A 24,557-nucleotide genomic window follows, 5' to 3' on the forward strand; every position below is an offset into this window, starting at 1 on the left:
GAAGTAAAAGATAGGACATTTTGAAAAAAAAAATCAGTAAGAATTTGTAAAATATATTTTACTCTTTATTATTTGAAGTAAGTTTTATTTCCATAATTTAAATTCCCTTATTTTAAGATTATTATAATTCCTTTGAATCCCCATGAAAATATCCAATCAATTGTGGGATTACGAATGAGGACATTTTATCAGTTTCTTGGCCTTCTATGTATAGGTCATTTAAGCTGCAGGATTTACTACTGCAAGCAGCCTGAAAGACCCAACAGGTCATGGGGTTCTGGGGATGGGGCCTCACACCTTTTCTATTCAGGGCAGCCACCTGCCCGCTATTCTTGTCCATGCTATGTGTGTCTGCAGAAACCAGAAGTTACTTTATTTATTTATTTTTTTGACAGAAATCTATTAGCTAAAACTTAGAGAAGGAGAGGGACAGAGACAGAGACTGGTTCTACAAAAGGCCCTTTGAAGACAGAAAAATATGAAAACATTTGGGAGAAAATATTTGCAAACTGCATTTTTAACGAAGGATGAGCATGTCAAACATATAACAAACCCTCAAAACTCAACAAGAAAAACAAACAAACAACCAAAACAATCCAAACAGAAAGAGGGTGAACTATGTGGGCTAACATGTCACTGGAGAAGGTGCCCAGATGGCAGATGAGCACACGAAGTGATCTCCAACATCATGGGCCACTAAGGAAATGCAAATTAAGACCATAATGAGATATCACTGCCTACTTCTCAGAATGGCCAATTTTGTTGTTGTTGTTGTTGTTGTTGTTGTTGTTGTTGTTGTTAGTCCTAACACCGAGTGCTGCTGAGGCTGCTGGGAAATGGATTCACACATGCACTGCTTGTGAGGGTGTAAAACGATGCAGGTGCTCCGGAAATAGGTCTGGCAATTTCTCATAACTCAATACATGCAAATATCACATGCATACAGGTCATGTATGACCCAGCAATTACATTTCTTGGCACTTATCCAAGAGACATAAAAACACGTGTTCATGCAAAAGCCATTCTTAGCATCTTGTTCCTAAAAGCCCCAAATCAGAAAGACACCCAACATCCTTCAACGACACGAAGGAGGAACAACCCAGGGTACAGGGAAGCCATGGGACACCACATGGCAAGAAAAAGGAGCAAACTTTACATACAAACACTTGGGTGGATGGCAAGGAAGTTGTGCTAGCGGCACATGCCGGTCACAAATGGTTACCCGCTTCACGGCTCCATGAACAAGACACCCTTGAAACAGCAAGGTGGATATTTCAAGATACCCTTGAAAAGACAGCTGGAGAATAGACGTGTGCTGTTCACAGGGCGTTCTGTACCGTGATTGCGGTTGCTCCAAGAACCCACACACGTGATACGAGTGCACGGAGCTGTGCAAGCACACGCGTGCGTGCACACACACACACACACACATACACGTGAACTGGTGAAATCGAATCAGTTCTGTGGACTGTCCCAAAGTCACTGGGCCCACTGTGCTACTGCGTTCCAGACAGGGGAGATGTTACCATTCAGGACAACAGTGAAGGTACAAGCGCTCCTTGTAGACTTTATTGCAAGTTCCTGGGAATCTATAATTATTTCAAAACAAGCAGTCAAAAAGAGAGACTGGCAACAAGTAAAATGTTGCAAAGGCACTGTAGGGCACATGACCGGTGTTCGGGGCTTTGGAGGATCACCTGTGATACGGGCAGGGCATGAGTTCGCCGGAGCGAATCTGAATGTGCCCATGTCTTCCCAACAGGCTTTCCCTGAATCACTGAAGAAAGGTGGGTGTTTCTACTTCTCCATCAATCTACACACATGCGGTACCTATGCTGCTTCTTGTATTTTCCATGTTACCGAACATGCTAATTGCCTTCCTTAAAATTAACATAAATTATCGGCATAATCACCGCTTGGTCAACATCAGTTCATTTATCTAAATTTCTCATTCAGCGAGGCAAAGTTACCAAGTCTGGGCAAAGTGATTTCTCCCCAAAAACTGGAAGTCCATTGTAATGTTATGATTCTGTAATGTCATACACACTCAAAGGACTTAATCTGAAAATACTTTCAGTTTCCTCCTGGCACCTTCAAAATGTGATTTAAATAAAATGATGGGGCTTCAGGGATGTGTATTTCTTTTTTTTTTTTTTTTTTTTTCTGAATTCCCCTTGATGTTCTGAGAACCTGATTTTTAGCTCCAGCTCTTGTCTTTATCGTGAGGCTAATTAATTTAACTCACGGACTCAGTTTCCTCATGTGTAAAATGGAGGGCTTTCACTGAATTCATAAAGGAGTCACCATGATTAATTATCTTCCTCTTTAGTTTCTGATGGAAGTTACTCACTAGCAAACATTCCATCATGTAAGGTAATTTAATGCCATCAGAAAGGCGATTCCTTCTAACTGCTGCTGGAATTATTTTAACTGTACTGACACCCAAACACCAATAATCCCACAAGTCTCCAGAGCCTTACGGTTCTTCAGCACTCCGTTCTCATCCAATTATTTTGGAAGGTTAAGTTGCTTTATAAAGTTTGATGAAAACACAAACCCAACATGTGATATTCTGGGCTTCTGAAAAAACAAGGACGGAAATGCTACGATGTATCCTGTCCTGTCAGAGCTGCAGCCACCTGCCAGCTCTCTCAAACAAAATAATGCATTCTCCAGTCGCTTTGCAAAGTGAGTTTTTTTCCCTTTAGTTAATCAATTATGCTCCATAATTGTACGCTGAAATCACTGAAAAAGCATTTTACTTCCTATTAGGGTTACAGTACCATTTAACTGTCTCTGATCCAATCAAGCTGTATCTTATTTTACGTATTTTCATAGGTCCTTTCTTTTTCCTGGTTACTTAAGCAATTATCTGTGTAAGTGGTGTGTTAAATAATTGACGAGCCACCTTCTTCTCCTTCTAGTTACCAGTGACGCTGTTCCTACCCTGTTTCCAGACAGCACTCCCCTCTGCAGCCGGGGTTCCCACCGCACTTTGAAAGATATTTTAGTTCCTGCAGTGACAAAGGCCTATGTAGAAACTGCAAGCATAATTTACTTACCTGATTTATGAAGCAATTCATGAAATCTAGCATATTCGTGCTACGTGGGGATTCGTGCTACATTTGTTAAGAAAACAAGGATCTTTCACAATTGCAAAACTCCCTCTTACCACGTTTTATGATAGAACACAGTAGATTGCGGCAATTATCCCTCGTGTTTTATTAAACCTTTATACAACTGTTAGAGGTTAATGGGGCTATTATTTTTCCTACTGTCAAAATCCGCTTCGAAGCAAGACCTAGAGCACTTAGTGCCGGAAACCCAGCACAGAGAAAGCAGGCATGGCTTTTTCTGTAGTGGGATTACAAATTACCGTAGTCTGCAACCATTCAAACAAATCACCCATTAATAATAGAGCACGAAGGTCCCCTAAAAACAAAGCCGGATGATGGGCAGGACGGCTGGCCATTTAATGATACGTGTAGTGACACTAACGACAGTATTGGGAAGCAAAGCATGCTTTTTTGGGGGGAATGGGTAAAGCAGATCATTTTAATTTTTGAAGACGATTCATGTGGGGGTGAACAGAACAACAACATATGCAGGTACTGGGCCAGATGAAAATTATTTCCGGAATAAAGTCTCAGGGGTGGAAACCACACAGCATCCTGACCAGCTGGGTGATTCTGTTCCCCGGGTAGCCTTGCCTCGGAGGCGAATTAAGTGGGCTACTCAGGGTTATTCATCTCCTCACACACTCTCCTTCCGTTGCCCCTCCCTGCATCCCAGCCCCCTGCAGCTCTGAACCTGGGCGGGTACACAGGAGACAGGCTGTCCGCCTTTCGCCACCGCCTTCTTTAAACGACCTCTCGAAAAGCAGGCACGTCCCAGTCCGCGATCCACTGACACGTGGACTCACTCGGTAGAGCCAGGGGGAAACGGGTGCACCACAGAGTGGTCGCTGACCTCCTAGAGCACAAAATCTAGACTGACAATGAGAGTTTACTACTTGTTCATAACTCATAACAGACACTTGAAGAAAATCAATTCCTCACAGTGAAAATGTGGGTATCACGTTCTAAGACTACAGAATGTTACGCCATTGATGTGTGATTCAATCAACAGGGTCGTTTTCATGTAATACGCGTGATTTTGATAATGCAGCATACTTTCGACCAATGCCAAGCGCATGTCTATACGTGAGATATTCAAGTGACCCAGCCATTAAAGAGGTCTCGTACAGAAGGTGTGGTGACTTGGCTGGTGGCATAGTACGTGACTAATGTAATTGTTTCACATCCTAACTTTCTGTAGATCCTTACTTGTTATGGGTCGATGTGCTGCTGTTTGGAAAAATAAACTTGTATCTTTACTCAAAGCTCACTAAATGTTGCTACGTTTATTAAGACAGGCTCTGTATGATAAATATTTACATAACCAGAAATACCAGTTAGCTGTAACTTTCTCTGGGGAAGGAACATATTCTGAACAGCCCTAAGCTCTTGGTCTTTCCTCACTGTGTGACTACTGTGTGCATGAATGAGATGTGGGATACAATGACATCACTGAAGAAAAGTGTGAGCACGACTCTGTCACCCTGCTCCAGGCTACCACGTAACTAGGACACTCAGGCGTTCAATGGACAAGCGTTTTGAGCAACTTCTGTGTGCATGTGACTCTAGCGACTTGTAGATATCGGCGAAGAAAGGAGAAGGAAAGCTCTATCCTCAAGTTTATATTCTAGTTTTGGGGTGGGGGGAGACAGGAATAAGGACACACACACACGCACATCCAAATACACGCACACACGCCCCGCAAGTAGAGCGTAAATACACACGCGTGGTGGCTGGGATATGTCATGGCGAGCGGTACACAGAAACCAGAGCGAAGAACACGAGGGACACGATAATGGGCGGGCAAGATGTGTGGAAGCAGGATGGCCAGTGAGTCTTTCAGAAAAGGTAAATTCTGAGAGATTCGCCGAAGGTAGGGAGGGACGAGAGTCCTTGGAGAGCATCGTTTCAAACTAAGGAAACAGAGGAGCGGAGCCGGGCGGAAGATGCGGGAGGTTTTGAAGAAACACGTCCCGACCGGTGGAGGAGGGTAAGAGGCGGAGGGGATGGAGTACAGTGCGTGGAAGCCACCGTCGTGTCGCCCAGAGGGCTCGTGGCAGCGTGACCCGCCGCGGGGAAGCAGGCAGACGGGAGGCTGGGGGAGGAAGACGCGGTAACACTGCGGGCCGGCCGGGGACCATGGTGGCCGGGAGCGAAGGAGAAATGGCCGGCCTGTGATGGCTGGGAGGGCGCAGGCCTGCTGGCTGCCGGAGAGAGGGCCGGCACCAGGCTCCGGTCCCCGGCGAGGAAAAGGAACGGCCTGGTCCGAGAGACGTCCCTGACACGGGGGCGTGCAAACTTTGCGTGGCAGCCGGATGTCAGAGTCTGGAAATCCAGACGGCAGTCCAGGACAGTAAGCCAAACACAGCTCATTCCGTTCCAGTGATCGCACAGGAACTGCTTTCCAAACCAAGACAGTTATTGGGATGGTCTGCCTTTTCTTCATCTCTTGTTTTAACCCCATTAACGAGAATTCACGGTTGCTGTTTTCCTAGCTTACGCCAGTCACCGTTGGCAGAGAGAGGGCTGACAGGAGAGTGTCCTTGGGCTGAGCCCTTGGTGATAACGTCACTAAGCTTAGCGTCCAACAAGAAGGCAAGAAACTAGACAAGACACAAGATTAATCCCTTTTTTTTCTTCACCGCCCATCAGAATATAAGTAAAAAGTATTTCGCACAAGTATATCTCACACGCTCTTAAATTTTTCCAAACTTAAGAAAATGAACACTATGAGTGTAACAATTATAGTGATAAGGGGATAAATGCAGTATGACCCCAGACAGATGGAAAGTCATTTATAAGGGTATATTTTAGAAAATGGATTAACCAGTCATGTGTGTTAAAAAGGTAAATCAGACGTTATATAGTTGTGACTGTATCTCTAGCTGTATAGAGTGGTTAAGGCATCATTTTGCTGTGTCATTCTAAAAACAGAGCTACAAAAATTTTAAAATCTGCCTTTCCAAATAATTATTTCTGACTCAAAAGAAAAACCAGAGGGAAAAAATGGAACTACTGAGTATCATTATAGAAGACGATACCTGATCAATTGCTTTTCATTAACAGGACTGTCTATTTGGCAACTTGGACTATTTTGCTTCAGGTATTTTTATTTTTCAAGGTAGAAAAAAAAATATTGATTATCCATAGACACAAAGGCAATGAAATAAATGGTTTACAGTCAAATGTAGGAGAATTCTAGGGTCATTTATTTTATGATGTTCTGTTGTTATTTTTACCCAAGGGTTTATAAGGTAATGCATTATACTGTTCAATTTTTCCGTAGTGTTTTCTTCTATTTTACATTAAATAATGATTCCGCATCAATGTCCTACCCTGCTTGGGTATCCACTGTTGTGACCGCTGTGCTCAGTACACAGCATGGGCCATCAATACATCTGAGTGAGTTACAACAAATCAATTTGGAGTTTGTAAAGTCATTTGTCCTTAACTTTACAGGGGGAAAACAATCTCTAGCTGAAAAATAACAACCAAGGTTTTCGTTTACCCTCCTCCCTACAGATTTTTATATTTTGGAGTTAGAAGGGCACTAACGGATTGTCCAGGCTCCTGGTTCTCCCATGGGGGGCTGCTAACACTGTATCCCACATAGGTGACTGTCAAGATTCAGAAGAGGAAGACATACTGTGTCTACCGTTACCGCCGTTTAAAAATAGGCAGTGATGGGGCACCTGGGTGGCTCAGTCGGTTGGGCGTCCGACTTCAGCTCAGGTCACGATCTCGCAGTCCGCGAGTTCAAGCCCCGCGTCGGGCTCTGGGCTGATGGCTTGGAGCCTGGAGCCTGCTTCCGATTCTGTGTTTCCCTCTCTCTCTGCCCCTCCCCCATTCATGCTGTGTCTCTCTCTGTCTCAAAAATAAATAAACGTTAAAAATAGGCAGTGACAATTTAATAACCACTTGGTGTTGAGAGGGTCTGTTCTCAGAAGAAAGGCGAACCCCATGTCACTGGGAGACAGCAGGGAAGCTCAGGGTGGGACAGTCACTGAGCTTTCTCCAGATGCCCTTCTGCTGAGTGATGCTCCCCATTTATGTTGCAATCTTGCCAAAGCTTAAAATGATTGGAAATGTAGAGCAATAGGCAGAATGAATACCTTAATTACCTCTGAGATTTTTTGAAAACACTTATTAATCAATAATGAATGAACCTGATGAAAAAACAAACTTGTACATCATTCCACTCTACAAGGTAATGGAGGAAATTAATTGCCCTCATTATGTAGAAGGACTAAAATATCCCCGCTTGTGCCCACCCCCTGTACTATGTGATCACGTTTGTGCATGTGAAGGACAGATGTGAATGACTAAGGGGTTAATTGGTAACGTGAAACCAGGGCTGGATAAAGAAACTGACCAATATAGATTCCAGAGCAAAATTCACAGAAGATTCATCAATCCCATGGAGAAGAGAGGATATGTAGGGCTTTTGTTCCACAATGGGGGAAAACGAGCCTCTCCTGTGTTCTCCCCTTTTTCATTTATTTAGTCAGTATATACGTGCTACGTGCTTGTTGGCTGGGCTATTGGGGAGGAGGAAGTGCAGCGTGTGATCCCGTAAAGGCATCAGCTGGGAAGGGCTTTGCTGGCTGGGAGCACTCCGCTCTCACGGAGCTAGTCTCGGACCAAATGGAGAACCAAGGCAGGTCTAGGAAGGAAATGCACGCTGGCCCTAGGGATGTGTGCTAAATGGCTGGAAAATGGACCTCAATACAGGCACTGGTTATCTATCCGATGAAACGGGGAATCTGCTTTTAACCTATGCACCAGCCACTATAGATCTGTACAAACTTCCCTAACATACAAGTGATAAAATCCTTGCTTAGTCTTGCTATAAAACATAGTACACGTCACCTCGTTCCAGCACTCTAGTGACCTAACTGCTATAATTATATGAGCCTTTCATCATTAAACCATGAATTCCTTGAGGGAGTCTGTCAAATCTTTCCGTTTCCCCAGCCAGGTATCTGTCTCTCTTCCTGGCACTTGGGGAGGCTTGGATCGACACTGCCAGAAGGCATGGTTCCTTGCCTTGTCTAGTGTTTTCTCTGTTTGTTTCTCTTCAAACACCTGAATCTTTGGGTAGTTTGCCCTGTGTGGATGATCAGAATCTTGAGCAGTTTCTAGCAACCTAAACAGGGTCCCAACAGGAACCAGATGCCCCCTCTGGAGGAGAATAACGTGAGGCGGGATTACTTACTAAAGGGTTGTTTTCATCAGAGAAAATCCAGTTCCTCACGGTGTGGTTTGCTGAATGCCCATCACACGACATATACTGGAGAGGGCAATCTATAAACACCTTGCTTTACCCACTTGACCAAATTAAAACGTTAAATTAAGCATTAATTAAAATGTTATTGTTTTAATTTCATAAATGATGAAACCTGACCTTGGCTACCTTTCATACTTTTACAACCACGGAATCCTTGTCTTCAAAGTCCAAGTCCATTTCTCTAGGAAACATGTCACTTAGTTTTCTGGCCACAACTTCTGTGTAAATAACATTTTATTATTTATTACATCGTGGACCTCAGAAGGCCCTCAGTTTCTTCGATCCTCATTTTTTTCTAATAATTAACTCTCATGTCTCACAACCAAAACCAAAAGTTTAATGCTGTTTGGAGAAAGGACAGCATCCTTTTTCACACCAAGTGAGTAATCAGGCCTTTGTCACTTCATGTTCAGATAAGGACAGAGAGACATTCTCTTTACAAAGATAGCTTCCATCTACATTTTGCTCTAGCAGAGAAGTTTGGTGTTGACCTAATACTGATGTAATGGGGAGGTTCAGCAGCTGTGTGGTTCTACATTACTGTGGGTTATCTCTGTAAGGTGTTCAACTATAAAATATAAAGTACAAAACTATTATAAATACCACATCCCCTACCCTACTGAACATCCAGAATTAAAAGCTAGCAATAAAAACTATCAAAACTTTATTAATAAAACCCTTCCTTTCTTTCTCTGTCACTTAGTTGTTTTCTGCCTTCATCTGGATTCCGTTTTTTTTTAGTCCAATCTGATTTGAATGGCACTTTCCATGATTATCAAACAGAAAGTGTAATGAAAATATTTACAGATTGACTTTGTGTGTGTGTGGTACCTAAGGACCTGGGTTAGTCAGAGTTCAAGCAATACATCCTTTGATAGACTGAATCTTTGCATCCTCTCAAAATTGTTTTATTGAAATCCTAACCTCCAGTGTGATGGTATCTGGAGGTGGGCCTTTGGAAGGTAAGGAGGTCATGAGCATGAACCTTCATGATGGGATAAGTGCCTTGATAAGGGACAGGAGAGATGATTTCTCCCTCCACCATATAAGGATATAAGAGACGACAGCTATCTATAAACCAGGAAGCAATCCTCATCAGAACTTCAATCTGCCTTGATCTCAGACTTTCCAGCCTCTAGAACCATGTGACATGAATTGAAACCACCCAATCTAGGGTACTTTGTTATGGTAGCCTGAGAGATCTAAGACATGCCCTGTATCTGACACTTACATCCTAGGAGTCTGAGTCTACTTCTCTGTCCTCTTCAGTGGCCAGGGAACAGGGCCATCATATAGTCAATGGACCCTGTTCCACAGGCAATGAGTAGGATACCATACAAATGGGATACTGAGAAGCAGAAGTAGGTCATTCTACAAAGTGATTTTTAAAAGATTTATATTGCTGTTTATTTTTGTTTATTTATTAGCTGTTGTAGAGTATCTGCCATGGAGAAAACTTCATGCAGAAGCCCAATAAATCACGCAGATAAAATGAGAGCTGCTTGGGCTGAGGGAGCTCAAGATGTCCATGCCAAGATTTCCATCTCTACTAAATGCTAGGCAGTGGGAAAATGGATAAAATGCGTAGATCCCAAACACTGGACAAGGAGCACAAAGAGAGCAGGTAAGTAGGGACACCAGAAGAAGTCACCAGGAATGAACAGAAAAGGCAACTCGACAGCTTGAAAGTCCTAAAAGGAACAACGGTGCCTGAGCAAGGACCACACCGGAAATGAACCCGCCTGGGTATCACCATGGGGCCTGCGGAGCTGCATTTCGTAGGACAGGTAAACTCACCGTGAAACTGACAAAATAAATGACGTCACAGAGGTAAGAACCAAACGAGGGACCAGCTAACCATGCCTGGGAGTCAGGAGAGCCTTCAGAGGGGGAGGGGAGTCTCTAAGCATGACACGGGTTTCTGCATTCAGTGAAGGGAGGCAGGTCACTTCTGGCAGAGAGGCTCTGTGACATCATCCAAGGCATGGCAAGGTGGTCCCTTCAGCTGAGTAATAACGAGACTTCCAGGAGAAGACACTAGAAAAGTAGGTGGTAGGAGACACCTCCCGTCATCCAACAGCTAGTGACGGAGTACTACCACGTGCCAGGCATATGCAAATGGAGCCTGTATACATGTGGTCTTTATGTACATGTATATATATGTACGTATTTCCTCTTTGGAAGGTCTCAGGATTTGCCCTAAAGCTATTTTATTCTTCAGGCAACAGATGATCGAGAGCATCGTAACAGGAAAATGGTAAGACCAGACTTCCATATCCTAAAGATCCATACAAGAATGGAGGGAAGCAGGGATCAAACGCTAGCAGTGGAACACTTATTCATGAGAGAAATCGGAAGGTCCAGCCTCACAGTGACCATTGAGAGCAGAGAGTCAAGACAGATTTGAGACACACTTAGCAGATTCATTTAGGACAATGTCAACAGGACATTCTTCCCCAACAATGTGAAGCCAGTGCACATTCTTTCTTCCAGCAAATACTTTCGCAGGTAGAAAAGTAGAAAGAGGGGAAGCGAGAAAAGCAGTTTATAGGATTACTTCTCCAGGACGCCTCCATTCTCTCCTCTGTGTCCCCTCTAATTGACATATCAATCCTCATATAGAAAGAAAAGAGGACTTACAGACGGAGTTTTTATGACTACTGTCCTTGCTGGGCATCATCTTGACTCCTCTTGACTTCAATTCAATTGCCTTTTTCACTGCAAGAAACAAAATAAAGCCATTAGTAGGTAGGAGTCAAAGGGATATCACAAAATAGTGCTTTATCCTCACAGCATTTTGAGTCATGACTGCGTGCTTACCAACCTCTGGAAAGTGGGACACGTTCTAAGAGGTTAATGATGCAAAGCAAATGAAGTACAAGAGCTTGTGAATAATTAATGCAAGGCTATCAGGCAGCAAGATCGCATCTTATAACAGCAGTGTCAGAAGCTAAAAATGATGTGGGCTGTGGTTTACCTTCAACACCAGCGATGGCCCATCTAGAAATCACCACCATTTCAACAAGTACTCAGGCAGACTGCTCTCTCAAGGAAGGTGCAATGACTCTAGAGCTTTCTAAATTTGCTGCGTTCATGATAATTTTTAGATAAAATGTAAGCTGCTCATTTATTTATTCATGTAGTTATTTAATAGTACAAAGTTTAACATACATACATTCATGGGGAGCTCATATGGGAAATCATGTTCTGAGTGCTGGGGATAAGATGTTAAATAAAAGAATGAAAATCCTCCCAGATGCTTGTTATCTATAGACAGCATTTAAAAAAAAAGAAAGGCATATATGACATTGGCTTCTAGGGTCATAGTTCTCAAGCTTAAATTTATGTTCCTTAGTGATTTCAGGTCCTGCATCAAACATTTTAAGAAGTTTCACTTTTCTGGTCATTTCTAGAAAACAACAAGTAAGGAGGCATTTCTTGAGAAGAAACTAGGAAATAATATTTTGATTTAAAAGTCTTTTAAATAGTAAAAATATATTATTGTTATTTACATTAAAATAATAATTTAAGGGGCACCCGGGTGGCTTAGTCAGTTGAGTGTCTGACTTCGGCTCAGGTCATGATCTCGCAGTTTGTGAGTTCTGGCCCCGCGTCAGGCTCTGTGCTGACAGCTCAGAGCCTGGAGCCTGCTTCGGATTCTGTATCTCCCTCTCTCTCTCTCTCTCTGCCCAACCCCCACTCACGCTCTGTCTCTCTCTGTCATTAAAAACCTTAAAAAATACTTTTAAATAATAATTTAATATTTATATTGAAAATATAATATTTAATTTGAACAGTTATCATGTACACAAATGAGACGACCTAGAGTAGCTCAAAGTACGCAGATCCGGGTTCAAATCTTTGCTAACAACTTGGTAGCTATGCAGTCTGGGTAAGTCACTTAACTCAGAATCTGTTAATTTCTCTGTAAAAGTGAGCGTGGTGGTTAATTTTATGTGTCAACTTGACTGGGTACAGAGTGCCCAGATATTTGGTCAAACAGTATCCTGGGCATTTCTGTGACAGTGCTTTGTGAACGTGATTAATATTTAGATCAACTAAGTAAAGCAAACTGCTCTCCCTAATCTGGGTGCGACATATCTAATCAGTAGATGGCCTGAATAGAAAAAAAATGCTGACATTCTCCTGAGTAGCAAAAAAGTCTTCCTGCCTGTGTGTCTTCATATTGGGATATTAGTTCCACTGTTGTCGTTGTTGCTGCTGCTTTTCCTGCCTTAAGATTTAAACTGAAACATCAGCTCTCCCTGGGTCTTGAGCCTGCCAGCCTGTGGATCGTAACTACACCATCAGCCCTTATGGATCTCCACCTCACCCACTTGCCCTACAGGTCTTGGGACTTCTCAGCTCCCATAACTGGGAGAGCCAATTTCTTATAAAAAATCATATGGAGCCTATTAGCTCTGATTCTCTGCAGAGCCCTAATGCAGTGGGCATGCTGATGTCGAATGCAGGGGTGGGAAGGCTGTATGAGGAAGGTGTAGACATAACGAACGTAACCCAGGGGAGCACATGATAGACTCCGTGCCTGACAGTGTTTGCTCTTACTCTCCTGTGTATTCAGACGTGTGCCCTAGAGGTGGCCACAGCAAGCACCCTTCGGGTTGTTCTATAGCTGATGTCACTGAACCTGTGTCCCCTCTGCACTCTGCCACCATCTCGTCGGTGGACTTTCTGGCCCCCTGGGTACAGGTCTCCACATCTCTGCTTCTCAGAGTCCCACACCACACATTTCACCTGCCTCTTCACACGGACACTGGTTAGCGGCTTACATTGTGGGACGCGTCTTCAAACCCACCATGGTGTTTAATTCTCCCACCACTCAGGTAGGTCTTGTACAGACCTTTACTCATACCAGGGAGCCGGGAAACCAAGGCTCACAGATTTGTCGGAAGTACACGGAGAGTGAGATATGTGACTGGGATACAGATCTCCCCACTCAGAACCCACGAGGCAGAACCCTTGTGTTCTGCCAGCTTGAGTGCAGGAAGCATGGAGGTGGAGACCCCCTAAAAGGAAGGAAGCCAAAGATGACAGAGAGCCCTGTACCTGGCCTTCGAAATCATCTCAACATCACCAAAGTCGAAGGGAAAGCATAGTCTACTGATACTTTTACTTTTACTTTCTTTCTGCAATAAAATAAAAGCTGATTCTACCTCACTTCCCACCTCCCTCTTAAAAAGCAAGCTCTTGCATTTGAGGAAGAAAGCAATTCCCTCCCGTTGGCACTGACCACACCTTTGCAGGGGGAAGGCATCATTGAAAAAACCTCTCCCAAGGAGGGAATCACACGAAGCCTCTTGGGAAGGATGGGGAAGTGCTCACCACTGAGCAGATTTGGGGTTCAGGAGCGGCCAAGACAAAGCTGCCGCCAGATGGGTAGGGTGATGGGTCGCGGCTTTCACCACCAAGGCTGAGACACACAACTCTAGGTAAGACACGGTGGCAGGGTACCTGGACATTTGGGATCTTGCTGCCAAGACACTGAGAACGAGGCGGGGCCAGCTCTGATGATGACCCCTGACAGTCTGTCTACGGGCTGCTGGGACACAGAGTGTGGGGCACATGCTGAGACAGCAGACACGGGGTGTGGGGCACAAGAGGACTGGAGAGCACTCCTGGGATGGGGCAGCACCTGCCTGAGACCCTGGGGGATGCCCCGGGACAGGGCGTGTGCTGGGATGTGGCAGGAAAGGAGAGGACCCAGGACACTGGAGGTCCACCAGCCAAGTGAAAAGCAGACTCCGTGTCAGATATGACTGTACGTAGCTACTGTCACCACCGACCTTTGCTTTGGAGCCAATTCTTCACAGTTACCCCAATATGATGGCAAGTTGGGACTTTCTACCTAAGGGACTGCTGAATCATTTTTTCCAAAATGTTCTTATTCACAGGATCTCTTTTGATGAGCCCACCTGTTCAGTGGCATATGGGGGTTTCAAGCACTCCCTTCTGGGCATAATCTAAAGGAGTCTGGCCTTGGACTGTGAATCTTACCCCCGTTAATATGGTCGCGTAATCTGACAAATCACTTAAACACCACAAACTCAGTTGCTAAATCTTTTCAACGACGGTCAGTCCCTTTGCTGTGAATTTCACCAGGGGGAAAATGAGAGTGCGGAAGTGCTTTATAGACTTTGAAGAACTCTTCCCAACAGGGCAGATGAGAAATGAGTGAATCAGCCCAGTGTGGTGATGCGGCTCAAGCAGGTCGTTACGGCCGGTACCGCAGCCAGACCACGGGACTCCTAACAGTGCAGCCACTCCTGGTGGAAATGGAGACGTGCCACGGAGATGCCCCTTCGTGGATGGACTGGTCGGTGGGTAGTGTTCAGTGTCAGCCCCTTTCAGGGAATGCTGACCTCCAGACAGCCACCTCTCCCGGGGTCATACCCTCCAGGGGCCGACCACACTAATGCACACGAGCGTATACAAGTCCCGAAGGGGAGCAAGTTCAACTCCAAGCACCCTGTGCATCGCTGGGACTGTTTAGGACCTCCAGGAAACCCAGGACAGCTGCTTTCTCCTCCTTCCAAGGGTGTTAACCCCAAAGGGCATCCCCTAGGGGGCATCCTGCTCCCTAACGTCCAACTGCCTAGCAGGGAAGCATCAACGGGCATCAGGGGTCTTTCTTCTCCTGTGTGCTCCCTCCTCACCTGACATCTTCCTCATCCTTCTCTCTGTCTGGTGGGAGAAGGAGATCTGGCACCTGCCCTCACCACAGTGCTGCTGGCTGCAGTGACCCTGTCTGTCAGACTCCCCAGGACAATGGTTTAACTTGAACTGGGGAACGCCTTCATGCGCCTCACCCATCATAACCGCTGTCTTGGGCTGTAGTAACTTTGTCTTGAAGTTACTCAGGAGAGAAGAGATGAATGCACAATAAGTAACGAACAGGATAATCAACGGGAGATAATAAAGAGCATGAAACTAAAGCAAACATCGCCCAAAAGAAACAGATTAACACAAACAGAACTCAATGCATTCAGAAAATAAACAGAAATAAAAAGAGTAGCTTTCAGGGCACGATAATGGGCTCTAAATACACACGTCCTATCTGGGAGCCTGATGAACTCTGGAATGTTGGAAATAAGTGTATGCAGTTGTGTGAAGGTCATTCCGCCGAGGATTTTTTTCCCAACAAGATGGCGCTGTAATGAAGACTATCTGCCCCACTGAGTCCTAATTTGTTTCGAGTTGTTGGGTGTTCTAATTGCACAGCACTGGTTCCTGGTGACATTGTAAAGAAAGGGCAGTTGGCTTGGGCATTCCTCCAAGGGCCCTCCTCCCATGTCCCCTCTTTTCCTCCATCCAGTGGCCTCCTGCCCCTCCAGTGGCTCTCCGCAGACCTGGATGGAGAGTTCCTCTTGCCAGAAAAGATGCAGGAAGAGAGGGAGACAGTAGGGCAGACAGATGGGAGCATCTCCAGAAAGATCGCTTACCCAGGGCCACCTCTGCCAGCAGCCTAAAGTTCTCATGGACAGAAGTGTTTAGCGCATTCAGTCTCCAGTCTTACAGTGGATGATACGGTTGCATCTTCTGAATGAGAGCCACGCAAATTTTTGGGTCAACCTCAGATGTATGGAATCAGGAACTCTGGAGCTGGGCCTGGCCTCAAGCTACAAATTTTTAGCACGGCCACCTGGCTTTGCTTTTTTGTTTGTTTGTTTGTTTTGCTTTGTTTTGTTTTATTTTGTTTTCCTTTCTCTTCATTACTTTGTTTGGTGGGGAAGAGACAGTTGGATAAAGAGTCTGAGACTCACTGGTCTATCCTGCCTAAGATCATTTCTCAGCAATTCAGATTTAGCATCTTCAAATAGGTATCTCCAGTTCCTTTCCTATGAGGACATTTAATAAGGTGAAAAATTCTAGGGATAACATTTGCAGGTTAAGAGTAGAAAAGACTGGAAAATAGCAACAGAGAGGGTATGTTATTCTTTCTTTCTTTCCTTCTTTCTTTCTTTCTTTTTCTTCTATCAGCTTCTTTCGCTATAATCTGTCAGGGTCAGGCTAAATCCCACTTTAGGTAGTTTGGAAATTTGAGGGAAGAACCACTATATCGAAATGACAACAGTTTTTCATAACTATGTTTAGAGTGGCAATATGACAAGAGATAAATATTACTGTTTCTACGTAAAGCGACTGCTTTCTCAACCCTTTCCAAAGGGAACATCCTTCCCCTCCTACATCCATGATGGGGTCCTAATCGAGCTCAGTCCTGGATGCTTTCCAGGTTCCCCGCCTTGTCCCCGGCAAGGGCCGCCCGGCCTTCACAAAGGTCCTCATGCTCATTACACCTCTGTCAGGAAGCCGTATCTTCCGCCAATGATATCCTGGAGCTTCCCGCACCAATGTCTGCAACAATGCTCTCCCTGTAAAGGAGAGCTTGGATCATCTCAAATAAACAAAATAAACGCACCATAGTTTCACACAAAACGAATTTACTGAATACGGTGACAGAAACCACCGAGAAACCTTACAACTCACAGAGGAAATTGCATCATGCGTACACAGCAATGACTATCTCAAGAGTTCAAGGTTTGCAAATAAAAATATAAACCCTGTTCATCGCACTTATGATTGACTCAGATTCTCATACTCATTAATTTTACCAAATTAATATAAATGTACATGTAGTATCTAATATCGGTGTATAAAGTACTTAAGTACATAACAGACATACAAATGACAGTATCTGACCTTGTCTCATTGTCAGAAACACTCTTGTTCTCTTAGACTTGCAACTAATCAGTTGTTTTTCATTTAATTTGGCAAGTAAGCAATTATATCCTACAAGCTATTAATCTTTTGTGTTTAGACTGTCTTTTTATATTGTCCCCTTAGTAGATATGATTTATTTTAAATTTCCATTTTTATGTCAATTTATTCTTGAATTGGTAGAAATGTCATTCGTCACAAAAAAACTGGTTCTGGTTCATGGTTGTTAGGCACATTTTCTGCTTTCCTTTATTAGTAGGGGGGAAAAAAAACTACACTTTTGTAGTATCTTCTAGAGTTTTGTCAATCTTTTTTGAAGAAAAAAGTAAATGTTTTGAAAATGTTATATCTTGAGCAATTCCAGTGGCTTGCATTTTTTACTGTAAAACTCACTTCTTCCCCTAAGAATATTTGTTCCCTAATTTTCTAGAAATGCCTTCAAAATATTCAATTGCTTCATTAATAGATCTAATTACCTAGCACCCCCAACCAAATTAGCATGTCTTCATTTGATTTCATTATTGTTTATAATAAGAGTGTTCAAATTTCAGATTAAATACACGTTAAGAAAAATGTTTAGGGGCCCTGAGTGGCTCAGTCGGTTGAGCGTCTGACTTCAGCTCAGGTCATGACCTCGCGGTTTATGGGTTCGAGCCCCACATGCGGCTCTGTGCCTGGTGCTGCTTCAGATTCTGTGTGTCCCTCTCTCTCTGCCCCTCCGACTCTCACTCTCTCTCTCTCCCTCTCAAAAATAAACAAACATTAAAAAACAATGTTTTAAGTCCAAAGCAAAATGCCCCCATAGTTAAACAAGGATCAGTAAACATGTAAGTATTGACTCAATTTCCTATTCTGGTTAATTATCATTAATGTATGGTTGGTGTAGACACTGATAAACAATCCGTATGCACACAATCTCTCATTATGTCCATTATGATAGACGATGGGCCTATTTCCCCATCTAAAACCAGAGTCTCTACATCCGCACGAGAGCTCAGCACCTCAAAAACACAGCGCCATAATTCGTCCTCTTTCTGCACAAACTTTTTTTTTTTTCCTGCTTGATCAATTCCATTACCACAGAAACGTACTGTTTTGCTTCCCGTCTTCATAAACCGAGACCAAACAAAACTGAATGCTGAACCAGAGAGCAAGCACGCAGAGAGACTGGGTGGTCCCATGGGCTGCCACGGTCCCCACTCTGTCCTCTCCCGGGGAGCAGCGGGAGAAACCCCCCAAACCAACTGTGTTACCGCTCCACTGCCCCCCTCCGACCCACCGGGAACACCGCCCCAGACCCCAGCGGACGCCCGAACCCACCGGCAGCACAGACCCCTCTCTGACCTACCACCTGTCCTACTCAGGTGTGCACACCTGGGATAAAGTGCAATTTATGAGTCAGGCCCAGGAAGAGATTAACAACAGTAACTAAGAATAAGAAAATGACACCAACACACAGCTACGGGAAGGTTCTTTGCAGCCCTCAAGCTTCCCACTGCCCCGTACTCACCCCTCCCCGGCTGCAGCGCGGTGATAAAACGCCGCGGGTCAGGAGGTGAAGCCTCGCGCTAGCCCCAGCCTCGCGAGAAGGACGCAGGCGCGTGCGTGAGTAGCTCTGGGTCCTGCGGCCTGACGCTGCGTCAGGGGGAGGAGCCTCGGCTTCCCGCTCTGCTCTGGGGGTAACCGAGGCGTGAAGCGAGGCTCCGGAGAAGGGCTACGCCCCGGCCCCCGTCTCGTCCTATCTTGAATCTGAAAACAGCCTTGAACAAGGTGAGCTGTGGCTTCCCTACCGCTAGGTCTCCTGGTCAGTTCTCCACTTGCACTCCCGCACGGTGCGGGAGGTCTCAGGCACAGTGAGCTCCTTCTACAGAGGTGGGGCGGGGGGGGGGGGGGGGGGGGGGGGCACCAGCCCCGCCCTGATCACCCTCCCGCCATCCACACTCTGCTGTAACTACCCCCCCCCCCCCCCCCCGCTCAGCCACGGATCCCATGAAAGTATTGTCATCAATACTTCAATAAATTACTACTACCGTGCTGTGATTATTACCAATAATGTTTAAATCAGTACGCATTTGACTCCAGCAGAGTGCTGTGTGTGCATCCTATTCTCTCCCATCACAGTGTGGTAAGAGTTCCGCCATGATTACAACCATTTCCAGCAAAATCACGAGTTACAGCGAGGTTAATTGCTTTATCCTGGGTTACACCGCTACTGGTAGAGCCGCTTCGGATCGGACATCTGATTCTACAGCCTGCTTGCTTCTCCAGGGGGCCATGCTGCCTCCTTTTTTTTTTTTTTTTAATTTTTTTTAACGTTTTATTTATTTTTGAGACAGAGAGAGACAGAGCATGAATGGGGGAGGGTCAGAGAGAGGGAGACACAGAATCGGAAACAGGCTCCAGGCTTGAGCTCCGAGCTCTCAGCACAGAGCCCAACGTCGGGCTCGAACTCACGGACCTCGAGATCACGACCTGAGCCCAAGTCGGACGCTTAACCGACTGAGCCACCCAGGCGGCCTGCCTCCTTTATGCAGTATGCCACTCACTTTAACCACTTGGCAGTGTAAAATTTTCTTACCATGTAAAGTTTGTTATTACAACACAAGATATAATGCTTAAATACAGTAAAACCTTGGACCGTGAGGAGCTTGTTTGGCGAGTGTTCCACAAGACGGGCAAACATTTCTAATAAATCTTAACTTGATAAATAAGCGATGTCTTGTAATACGCGTAGTGCGTGATGCCCAATATCACATGATCACAACTGAGCCAACGGTTCTCTCTCTCTCTCTCTCTCTCTAGGACTCTGGGTGATCGTCTCCCATGCTCAGATACTTCATCTCAGGCCACGATGTTTGGCAGGAATGGGTGATTTTTCAGAACGTTGGAAGGTGCCCACAAGTGGCACTCGTGTATTTTCTGTCACTTCCAAGCACCTATGCACAGGCCTTGGCTTTTCCATCCAAGAGGGAGCTTAGGAATGCTCTGATTCATTCTAGGTCAGGATGCCTGCAGATAGAGACCCTTTCCTCTGCTGCCCTATTGCCAGTTACATTAAACACAGTGTATGACAAGAGTTTATTAATACTGTTCTGTAGTCAACATCCTTTCAAGTGCATACACTGGCCCACATGCAGAAAAAGATTCCATTAGTGAAAGTCATTCTACAAAATAACCCTCCTCTCTCTTACCTCTCTCACACCAGCCACGAAGGTTTTCAAAGTGCAGGTTAATGTGTTTATTTTTCTTTATATTTTGTGTTTTTCAATACTTTTGTGTTATATTACAGTATTGTAATCATTTTCATATGGATATTTTGGGGTTGTGGAACCGATAATCTGAGTTTCCATTTTTTCTTATGTGAGAATTTTTTTTGATATACAAGTGTTTTAGGTTACAAGCATGTTTCCAGAACAAATTATGCTCACAAACCAAGGCTTTATTGTATTTGTATATGAGTCGACATGTCTTTTTACAACGTTAAATTTTCAAAGCCAGAATGTGATTTGCTCCTGAATAATTATCAAAGAAATGCTTTGATGAACTCATATGTTACTTACTTAGCCTCAAATGTCTGTTAACGTTGATCCTGTTCTAACAAAAGATGTGCACTGAGTCACACACAATTGATTTTGTTTTCCTTCCCTATAGAACGTTTTTATTTATGATTGAGTAGTATGTGGACGTGGCAGGAAAATTGGGAAAACCTAAAAATTATCAGAAAGAAAACAAAAGTGACTGAACAAATCATCTAAAGATGACCACTGTTACTATTATTTGTGTATTTATTTCCAACCCTATGTGCATTACATATATAAGTTAAAAGGGTTATAGAGGTAAAGACACACATGACATCTGCAGAATACAAACAAAAGTGTAAATATATTTTTATTCTGCTTGTATGATTCTTTGAGCATTTTTTCTTGTCATTACATAGTTTATTTTTTAAACTAGATTTATTGAGGTCTTCGAATAGTTTTGAAAAAGAAATGCTTTCCACACATTTAGTTCCCTCACAGACATTTTCTCGCTCTTTACAAGTGTTTATAATACCAAACACCTTTTGACCACATTAGTAAATTCTGACCACATTCGCAGAATACGTTGCTAGAACTGATATTCTTTAGTCAAGGCTCTTAATCTGCAGTATTAAACTGATTTTTAGAAGAACTATACCAGTTTACCTCAGCAGTTTACTTAAGAATATCTTGACTATAGCACCTTTGCCAACATTGAATTTTACCAAAAAAAAAAAAAAAAATGTTTAACTTGGTAGTTGAAAAATGCTATAGATATTTACATGCATTTAAAGTAATGAATGTGCTTATTCTTCTATTCTTTAAGTCATACTATCATGATCTCATGGTCCATACGTTATTTTGTTTATTTTATGGGGAGTTTCTCGTTATAATATATATACATATATATGTATATATTTAATGTAGAAATAAATAACTATTGTCTTTTCTTTATTAGGCTATTTTGCCAGAGGCTCCCTTGTAAGTTAGCCCACACTCAGCTATCCATTCTTACATTGTCTATTAGATTTTATGATGCCTTCACATGGACCCATGAGGAAAACGGACAACTGAGTTTTAGGAACTACATTATCAGATTTCTTTGTTACTATTTGTTATTTTTCAGCAGCCAGAATCTTTTGTTTATTGGAGAAATCATCCTCTCTAAGGTGTTACAAGTGATCTTTTGGATCTGAAAAGTCTCAGCTATCTATTGCCAATACTGTACAATGTTAAAAGTTTTACTGTTGATAGTTTTTGTTGGTTGACTATCGGACTGTCTTAGTCTAACGTCACTAAATTGAAAGAGAAAGTTTTCATTTGTGAAGTTATATTATTGCATCAATGATCGTGATCAGGTGATAGAAGGATTCTTGTGGGATACCCACAAACACTTGGTTATTGGATCCTTTGCCAACTTGAAGGGTAATTACAATAAAAGTTTTTATTGGAAGGAAGGCAGTTAACTTTGTCTCTGTGTGCTTAACAAATCATGGACCTCAATTAAATAATATATATTCCCTGAAATTTAAGTTGTCAGAGATAAGAACATTCAAGATTTAACTTGGAACACTTTGGGATTGAAAGATTTTTTCCTTAACTCTGTAGTGATTTATTGTTTTTTCCCACATAAGTTAATTTCAGGTCATTTCCTTCGAAACACGAGGGATGGAGGGGACCAAGGGACACAAGAGGGGACAAGAAGGAGACACCAATTGGAGACATTCTAGAGAAAGGGAGAAGATTAAAAAAAGAGAGAGAGTGACATCGTGTGCCCTGGAAACACCTTTTCTCCTTCCGCATCTTCTGTGTGTTAAGATGTAGATATTATTCAGAGGGATGTACGCATAATTATCTCAGAAAATTCACACTTGCCAATAAAGATGTTGAGTCTCTTTCCCTCAACACACTCTTCATGTCTGTGTTATACCCCATGGAGAGATTTTCCACTGCCATTTCCCCAGCTCTCCCAGCTGGACTATGAAGAGAAGCCACCTTCCTTGGCAGGGTGGGCACCCACTTTGTGAAATGTCTGGTTCAGCAGGAAGGGGGACTGTCCTCGACGTCCAGAGATCTGAGCATCAGTCTCACTTCTGAAAGTGTCTGAAATCCTGAGCCAAGGGCCTTATCTTTTTCACATCAATTAAATGAAGGACTTGAATTTCCAAGAGCCTGATATTCGGTGTCCTCATTCTTGTTCTAGGCAGACAATGTGGATGGTATTTACCCCAGAGCAGGGCTCCAGCCTGGACTTCTGTGTCTTCTGGAAGGTAAGGGCGCTGGCGCGTCCCCTGCAAGAGCAGTGCTGTGCTCTGTACACAGTGGGAAGCATGCTGCTGGGCAGAGCCACCAGGGAAAATTGAACAAGCGTGAGCATCGCTCACGTAGAATAGGCCCTGTCCTTGTACTGGGCAATCAATGTGCACTAAACTATGTACCGCTATGGTCCAGATGTTTGCGTCCACCATCTAATTCATATGTTGAAGTCCTAACCCCCAATGTGATGGTGTTAGGAGGCGAGGCCTTAGGTAGGTGATTAGGGAATGAAACTAGGGCGCTTGTGGCGGAGGTCCCAGGGAGATCCCTTGTCCCCTTCTGCCAACCTGGAGCCAGAGAATGGGCCCTCACCAGAAACTGGATCTTTTTGGCCTCCAGAACTATGGGGAATAAGTATTTGTTGATTATGGGACACCACGCTGGTAATTTGTTACAGCAGCCTGAAGAGACAAAGACATCCACTGAGGGCACTTCCAGATTTGCATTTGTCAAACCCTTGATTCTTTTCATAGCAAAAGCCTCACCCTTAGACAGCATTGATTTTGGAGTTTGATGTGAGATCTCATCATCCTCCTGAAACTTCTTATTGCCGTCACCTTGACAGGTTAAGATGTCCCGAAACCTCAGGTACCTCTTCTCTTTAATAAAGATTAAGTGTCTTGCCTCACAGAGTTGTGAAGAGTAATTGACATAACAAATATAAGCACCTGGGTGTGATGTCTGGCTCCTCTCAGGCATGCCGAGCACTTGAAAGATACTTTGCAACAGGAGGGAGAACTTTCCAGTTCCTGTTTGCATTCATGGTGAAGTATCACTGTCTCTCCCTTCTTCAGCTTCTTTCCTTAACCTCACCACAGACAGGACACCAGGGAGGAAACTGTAAATGCCCTGAGTACAGTCCCCGAGGAGCTAGGACAAGATCCTGTTATGTTAGTCTCTAGCAGAGAAATTGGCACGTGTTTTTCATTCAAAATAATAATAATAATAATAATAAATAAACCAACAAAACATCCTACTAAAGAAATTGTTCTCAGATTTTATATATATATATACACACACACACACATATATACATACACATATACGTGTATGTGTATGTATATATGTGTGTGTGTGTGTATATATATATAAAACAATATATAACAAACTCCCCATAGAACACTGTATATAGACCATGAGACAGTAACAGTCAAACGATCTTAAAGAATAAAGGAATAAACACCTTGATTATTTTAAATGCAAACAGAAATGAGATAGCATTTTTCAACCAGCAAGTCAGTAAGCATGTTCCCTTTTTTAAAGTACTTTTTTAAGTTTATTAATTTTATTTTTGAGAGAGAGAGTGTGCATAACAGAGAGGCAGAGGGGGGCGGGGGAGAGAGAGAGAGAGAGAATCCCAAGCAAGCTTTGTGCTATCAGGGCAGAGCCCAACACGAGGCTCGAACCCATGACCTGAGTTGAAATGAGGAGTCAGTCATTTAACAACTGAGCCACCCAGGCGCCCCTGAGATATTCTTAAACACACCTGGTGAGGTGGGCAAAGTGAAGCTTTTTGAAAAATCAGTGTACCCCTGTGGACGCAGAGTGTTGACCAAAAGATCCTAATTCTAGCAATTCATAGAA

General features: G+C 43.7%; 1 protein-coding gene across 1 annotated transcript in view; it reads right to left on the reverse strand.

Moving 5' to 3' along the window:
- Nucleotides 1–18,678, reverse strand: part of CSMD1 (CUB and Sushi multiple domains 1) — a 681,511-nt gene extending 662,833 nt beyond the window's left edge. The window contains 2 exon segments of the mRNA XM_042934172.1: nt 11,044–11,121; nt 18,650–18,678. Coding sequence (XP_042790106.1) covers nt 11,044–11,083 — 40 coding nt within the window. The 5' untranslated portion in view covers nt 11,084–11,121; nt 18,650–18,678.
- Nucleotides 18,679–24,557: the final 5,879 nt, after the last annotated feature.

Source organism: Panthera leo, chromosome B1, assembly GCF_018350215.1.
Source record: "Panthera leo isolate Ple1 chromosome B1, P.leo_Ple1_pat1.1, whole genome shotgun sequence".
Classification (NCBI taxonomy): domain Eukaryota; kingdom Metazoa; phylum Chordata; class Mammalia; order Carnivora; family Felidae; genus Panthera; species Panthera leo.